The sequence below is a fragment of the Nicotiana attenuata genome, chromosome 5 (assembly GCF_001879085.1).
Source record: "Nicotiana attenuata strain UT chromosome 5, NIATTr2, whole genome shotgun sequence".
In the NCBI taxonomy this organism is placed as follows: Eukaryota; Viridiplantae; Streptophyta; class Magnoliopsida; order Solanales; family Solanaceae; genus Nicotiana; species Nicotiana attenuata.
This window is the reverse complement of record NC_031993.1, coordinates 20,144,728-20,152,202: the sequence shown is the minus strand read 5'-3', so window position 1 is coordinate 20,152,202 and position 7,475 is coordinate 20,144,728. Positions and strand designations below refer to the sequence as shown.

Genomic DNA, 7,475 nt, shown 5'->3' with positions numbered 1-7,475 from the left:
TGTGAAGCAATTAGTGTTCAATATTTAACATACAATTTTTTTTTTTTTAATTTTGAACTAAAAATAATCCTAAAAAAATAATTTCTGGAATTTAAAAAAACAGTGAAAAAAATCGCTAGATCCGAAATTACGTGGGCATTAATTAATATTCATGTAATAGACATAATTTATACAAAAAAAGGTTCTGCCAAATACCTATATTTGAAGTTTTTTGAAAACTTTGAATGTGAATGTAGACCTCCTTTTTTTTCAATTCCACCTCCAATCTTCTTTTATGCCAAAAATATACTTTGAATTTTGTGTTTTTTGAAAACAAATTAGCTTTGTGGGTTTTAATGGCGAAAATTATTTTAGAAAAAGCCTGAAAACAAATTCCGAACCCCATATACTGATCTTTTGAAACTAAGGGATTTTCAGTTGTTAGGTACCATATTGTTCGTCCTCTAGTAAAGAATTGATTTTTGTTCATATTAATGGCCACAGTGCTAAAATCACTAATGTGATTGGAAAAGCTGAATCGTTTCTGATTTCTTTTCTTGTTTAACCCGAATTTCAAAAGCCCATATGCTGAAATACAGATGAACTTTGCGTATATGTGTACAACACTAATTTTTGACCCGTTATGTATTCAGACTATATTAATATTTTTAGCATTTTAAATATTTATTTGAGTTATTTTAATAGGATTTAGCCTATTTTTCACTTTTAATATAATTGCACAACAAAATTCAAAAACACAAATAAAATTTTATTTTGTATTTTTTTACCTCATTATATATCTTTTTTAAGAATATTAGTCTTTGATAGTAATATTATTTTAATTTTGCAACAATTTTAACCTAATTCTATTTTTATTTTGGTATGATATTTGAAAAATACCAAAAATAATTTTATTTTAACAGTTAGTTTTATTTTAATAGTTTATTCTATTTAACTAGCACTAATTAATATTTTGATAGTAGTATTTTTATTTTTATTTTTATTTAATAGGCAAGAGTCGATATTGGGTTGATAGATTTTTGGTTAATTAGGCCAATTTTGAGGGAGAAATTCAAAAATAGCCAGATTTACCACTGGTCGTTGAAAAATAGCCAAGTTTCAAAAGTCATCGAAATTTAGCCACTTTAAATCTGAGCGAAAACACTTTTCAAAATCCGAAAAAATACGCCCGTAAATTTTACGGGAGTTCCAGCAAGTATAATTGTCCAGTATAATATACTGGAGTTTGGAGCACTGGTGCTCCAGTCTCCCGCAAATTTTACAGGAGTTAGCAAAATATACCGGTCCAGCATAATATGCTGGAGTTCGTACACAAATGCACCAGAACTCCCGTATATTATACTGGACCGGTCCATGTTGCAGCAAAATAGTGACTATTTTTCATTGACTTGATAAACGCCGGCTATTTTTCATTGACCAGTGTGAAAGCTGACTATACCATGATATTTTAACCAATTTTGAGCACAAATATGGCCACCAAAGGCCCAAATCGGACAGCCCACTCCCCATCAGATTTTCAACACTACGAAAACCTAACATTTTTTCGGGACTCTCGGAACTCGAAGAAAGAAAATTGAAAAAAAAGATACACACACACAGAACTAGAGAGAGCAGCCGCCACCCTCAACGAACTCCAGCAGCGGCGCCACCCAATTTCACCGGGAACAGCCGCACCACCAACCCTCTTTCCGTCATTAATTCGCCGGAAACACACACAACATCAGTAATCTTTCTTCCTTTTATTCATACTCCAATTTCTTCCATAGCCACCTAAAGAACACTAGGTTGCTCCTTGGTCACTAAAAAATTCAAGGCCAAGTACAAAGTAACGCCTCTTTCAGTCATTTCTGCGATTTCCTTTCCGGAAAATTTTGTCGTTCTCGTTTGAAGTTCTGATTAGCTCGAGAATTCCGTTAGGGGTGTCCATTCGCGGTTTGCAGTCTCCGCTCGAGGTTCGGGTGCCGTTCTTGCTTGCCGATTTTATTTTTCAATCAAGGTTCAATTCTTCTATCTCACTCTTTGTTTCAAATGAATTAAAGTTTGATTGATTATCTGATTCATGTCTCTCCGTGTTGGTCTATGTTTAACATGAATTTGAACTTAATTTGTTGTCAGATTCTCGTCCCTTTTGTGCTTAGAATTCTCTGTTGGCAGTGACATTTGATAGCAAAGATGAAGGTGAATTAAGTCTTAAGATACTCTTTTAGAAAAAGAATAGTTGCGAAATTAGATACAAGATTCTAAGTTGGAGAACTAAGGAGAAATAATAGGCTGTGGGATTTGTGGGCTAAAATGAAAGTGAATTAGGCTAAAGTGATATTGGATTGAGTAACGATTTCAACTGAATTTTGTGACGATTGGAGTTGTATATTGTTTGGATCTTGCTTATTGATGTGATTTTGGGTCGTTAAGAGCATGTTAGGCCGTCATTATTTGGGTAGGCAATCTTAGGTTTTTTTCTATTTATTCGCGTTTGGTTTCGAGCTGAGAGGTCACCCATTTAGTTAGTTAATTCAACAGGGGAATGCCCCGTGTAATTTGTAAATATTTATCCGGGAAATGCCCCATAGAATCATGTAATCGGAGGTCGTGATGAGTATTGCGGAGGAAGTGTAGTGTAGGTAGTTTAAAACTTTAATTTTTCTTTTTTTCTTTTTATTTTCTTTATTTAGGCAGGGGCAACCTCGAAGCCTTTTGTGTGTTTATTTTTGTATTGTTTGTTTTTGCCTCAATTCGAATATCCTTTAAAGCCAACTCGATCATGTACACAACCGTGAGTTTTATGAGACTCGGGAATGCCTAACACCTTCTCCTCGAGGAAAATGAACCCCTTATTTGGAATCTCTGGTGCCGTCAGTTTTTAGAGTCAAATGTGTTTTGAAGGAAAATTTGTATTTTTTTTTTATAAAAAAATGGTGACCTGGCCCAACGAAATCAAATGTCAGGTGGTGGCGACTCTGAAAAATCCTTCAAAACACAATCTTTTGTCACTTTTCAAATTGAAAAACCCTTTTGAGCTTTAAAATCACTTTTTATCTATTTTAATGGGGTTAAGAGGTAAAAAAAAGGGGGTGTGACACCATGTCGTCTAAAAATTTGAACTTCTATTTATTTCACTGCTTCCTTTTTCACAGATTGTAAAATTGTGAACAATTCACCACAAGAATTAGAAGATTTTGTTTGTCTTGTGAATCAAGAACTGATTTTTTCCCCTTTAGGTAAGGTAGTCACTAGGCTGGATCAGGTGGGTGGTGAACAAAGCTCAAAAGATTTCTTGGAAGTTGTGAAAGAGAACATCACATCAAAGTTTAAAATGTTCAAAACACCGACTTCTTGAAAGTTGTGAAAGTTATATATAAAATGATTGGTTCAAATATTGTGGAACATCTCAAATAAAAAGAGTATCAGATAAATTAGAAAGGACGGAGTATTTATTTTAGGCTGTCTTTGAACCCCTGCCTACTTTGATACCATGTCGGAATTAGTGTATTGTCATCAGTGAAAAGAGTATCACATAAATTAGAAAGGACGGAGTATTTATTTTAGGCGATCTTTGAAGCTCTGCCTACTTTGATACCATGTCGGACTCTGTTTACTGTCATCTAAAAGGCAAGACACCTTTTGTTTATTTAATTTAGGTCTTTGCAACGAAAGAAAGCTAGCTGCAAATGGAGTTTTGCCCAGATTGTTCAATGTTACTGCAGTATGAGTTGCCTCATATGGATCGTCCAGCCAGATTCTTTTGCCCTTCGTGCCCTTTTGTATGTAACATAGAGACCCGGGTAAGATAACCAGAAAAATTTGTTATAATTGATAATGCTTGATAGCTTTTAGTTCCTTTGATTATCTGTTCAGTTGGTTTACTTTTTTTTAATTACACCTTTTTTGATAGCTTAAGCTGAAGAAAAAGCAAGCTTTGGTAAAGAAACAAATGGATCCAGTGATTTCGACAGATGACATGGAGAATGCTTCAACAGCTGAAGGTCTTAGCACTTTCTGTTCCTATAGCTTCTTGGTATTTTCATGATTTGCTGCCACTGCTTTCATTCTTTGATCTAAGAATTAGTTGTTCGATGAGCTAGTGTTGTCCTCTGACTAATAGAATATGTCTTGACCAACTTTTCCTCATCTAAAATTAATAACCAAATTGTTGCTGATTATTTCGAAAAACCTCTGGAGTACTAATAGTTAGAGAAGAAAGATGTGCATATATAATATTGAATGTTTTATGTTCTTGTAATTGGTTGTCCATTTGAGTTTAATGGGCTTTAGAACATAGGGTATAACTAGCTCTTGACTCCTTGTTTTATAAGGATAAAGCAAAACTTAAAGTATCAGTAAATATAGGCCCTTCCTCTAAGCACTTGTAATGGATTGAATATTCTGATAGGATTTTATATTACTGGAGTAATAATTAATATAAAAAAATAAACTAATACTTCATATATTATCATTTGACAGCTGATATTTGTTGGTTGTGTGGTTGAATGTCTCTGAAGTGCACTTTTGATTCTTGCAATCACATTCTTTTTTTATTAATTTGTTGGTTTTGTTGATTGGTCAAAAAAAAAAATCTTCTTCTATTAATCCTTTCATGTCACCTGTTTGTTGTCCATAATTCTATAAGTCTTGAGTATTAATTATGTTGTCTTGGATTTTTGGTTCTAGGTTGTTGAGACAAATGAATTGATTAGATTCAATAACTTGTCTCCTTGGCCATATATTTGATTTTCTTTTACGGAGATTTACTCGACTAATTTTTGTAGTTGATGCTTATGTACAATCTAATTAATCGAGTAGCCTCTTGCAGAAATGCAAGGTAAGGCTGCCTACAATAGACCCTTGTGGTCCGGCCCTTCCTTGGACCCGTGCATAGCGGGAGCTTAGTGCACCGGGCTGCCTTGATTCATATGTAGGTGTGTACATATACGTAGATTGAGGTAATTTTGATAAAATCACTTTGACAGTTTAAAATTAGGGAATGTCGGTACGAAACTGTGATGGTAATACTTGTAATATCATGAGATTATTTGGTCAAAGGAATCCATGTTAATGCTTGGATTTACTCCTTTATGTCCCTTCTTTGCCTTCCTCTATATACAGATGCAACTTTGGCAACATTATGGTGTTGCCTTTATTCAGTATTGTCATGCTGCATATTGTATAAGAATACAGATGGTGCACCAATGTTTATTTTCCAACATAAATTTCAGCCTTGAATGGAATAGCTGTCTGCTTAGTGGTTATTTTATGTCATATTGGCGGATTACACAACTTTTACGAGTTGCTTGGGGGCAGGGCTTAAGATAAAGTTATTGTGCTTGCAATGCTAGTTTTTGGACAATCTAATTCACACTTTTCTTGATAGGCTTATAGCTTCAATTTCTTTTTTCCTTGGTTCATGTTTGCTGTTCTTCCCTATTTTGTCCTTTTCTGTATTCTTCGATGAAGATGCTATATGAACAAGAGGGTTCACCTAATTAATGCTTTGATGAGTTGGTCTGAAGAAAAATGGAGTAGGGAATTCTACGGAAGGCCAAGTACTTGCAAACCTATAGGATCAAATTTGTTTTATCTTCGTCATTAGTTCACATGAGGGGTACTAATTAACAGCTATGAGTTAGAAAATTTAAGATCCGACTGCCCCTTCTTTCCCATGTTGTTTGACTTATTTCTGTTGAGTATTCTCCAAAAGATGGATCTCTTTGCTAAAATGGCAATATTACCATCTTGACAATGTCAAACCAACATGTAATAACACCCTCTGTCCAAATTAACCATGATCCTTTCTTTAGGTTGTCTCAAAGTTGTGTTCAATAAGTGTTTTGTTATGGTTTTTGACACTTCTGTTATTCAACTATCAAAAGAGCACCATGCACCTATAAAAAAGTTTACAGTCTTCAAATCTTTCTAATTTGGGAGTCATTTCTATTTAAGTATAAAAGAACTCCAACTCTTTTTTAGTAATGGTGCTGCCCCGACAAGAAAGACACTTAGATAGGAATAAACAGAGTATCTAGCAAATTCAAGTATTACAAAACATTCAAATTTTCTCTTTTAATCTCTGAAGATCTACTCAAACCAAATAAAGAGAGGTAAAGGGAACATTATGAATTGGTCGTTTGGTATTTGTAATGATGACGATCTTGAGCAGCTAAAAGAAGATTCTTAGCGTTTCTGTTTCTGAGGAGATAAACATCTGTTTGAATATGTGTGTGTGTATTTGTGTGATTACCTTTCTAATTGGAACTTGTAAACGAGTCCAAGAGTTCTTTTAGATGGTCGTAGTAAGTGTTGTGATGCTTGAACTTTATATGCTGGAGGCATTAATGTTGCTACCAAAAACATATATGTTGGAGTTATTTTTGTTTGACACCAGGCTACAATTTAGGGCTGATATGCATCTTTTTCTCTTGTCTTTTTATCGTTTTATTCGTTCTTGGCAGTGCCGTGTCCAGCGTGTGGTTACAGGGAAGCAGCATATTATCAAGTGCAAATAAGATCAGCAGATGAGCCCATGACTACATTTTACAAATGCAAGAATAAGATGTGTGGCAACAATTGGAGAGAAGACTAAAATGGTTTAGGACAACTGTATCCTTCAATAGTTTGCTGGGATAATTTCTCGATTTGTGCGTATAATCCTTGTGCAAGGGCCATGCTAATCTTCTGTGCATCATTCCAATTTTGTCGGATGTCCCCAGAGACACATGCATCCTTCAATAGTTGTGTACTCTAAAATCCAAACTTCGGTCCCAAGGGTTCAATTTGAACTTGTTGCTAGGAATTTGTCATAATGCTGTTATAAGCTATGTTGCGCGGACTCTCCAAAATACCGCCGCACCCATGTTGGATCCTCTAAAAATACGCTAATTTTGGAGGATCCGGCACGCACCCAATGATATTTCTGAAGAGGCCGTACAACATAGGTTATAAGGTGCTGATGTGGTGCTTAACTGCTAGGATTTTGTAGTACTTTCCAATGGAACAATTACTGTTATGGACTAAATTAAATTGTAGTACAACAGCAAAATTTGTAGATTACAGGAATTTTTGCTCTAACTATAGTAATCTGACTCTGATTCTCATTGTACTAAGTTCTGTTCGAGACAGTCCAATGTGCTTGAGAAGAGGCTTTTAAAGTACCTGTTTGGCTTCTACACTGAAATTGTAGTATGCACCGAGTTTCAACTCTGTAATGGATAGTAAAGTTGGTAGTGTCTTCAAATATTGACAGTGTTTAAAAAGCTAAAAATGCAAAAAGCTACAAGGTCTATAGGGCTTCAAGCATAAGAGGACAGTGCATGCTTCTTCAAAGTGAAGTGCTCAATTCACAGGAATTACATAAATTGCCCTGACTTGGAATTGTTCTAGTTCTGCCTTGTGGTCATATTAATTGGTTCTGAAAGCACTATCTTTTACTTGGACTACAAAAATGCATTCTTCGAGATCCCCACGGAGCGATAACTCTTCGC

The 7,475-nt window shown here is 34.9% G+C and overlaps 1 protein-coding gene across 1 annotated transcript; it reads left to right on the top strand.

Moving 5' to 3' along the window:
* Positions 1,501-7,145, top strand: LOC109225454 (DNA-directed RNA polymerase III subunit RPC10-like). The gene is made up of 5 exons (XM_019390124.1): positions 1,501-1,723; positions 1,918-1,996; positions 3,639-3,782; positions 3,893-3,983; positions 6,447-7,145. Exons 3-5 carry the CDS (start codon positions 3,669-3,671, stop codon positions 6,575-6,577), a joined length of 336 nt encoding a protein of 111 aa, XP_019245669.1. The 5' UTR covers positions 1,501-1,723; positions 1,918-1,996; positions 3,639-3,668; the 3' UTR covers positions 6,578-7,145.

Coding starts and splice junctions, on each gene's coding strand:
- LOC109225454 (XM_019390124.1), top strand. CDS start 3,669: ATGGAGTTTTGCCCAGATTGTTCAATGTTACTGCAGTATGAGTTGCCT. Junction 3,783..3,892: donor TATGTAACATAGAGACCCGG/GTAAGATAACCA, acceptor CTTTTTTGATAG/CTTAAGCTGAAGAAAAAGCA. Junction 3,984..6,446: donor GAATGCTTCAACAGCTGAAG/GTCTTAGCACTT, acceptor CGTTCTTGGCAG/TGCCGTGTCCAGCGTGTGGT.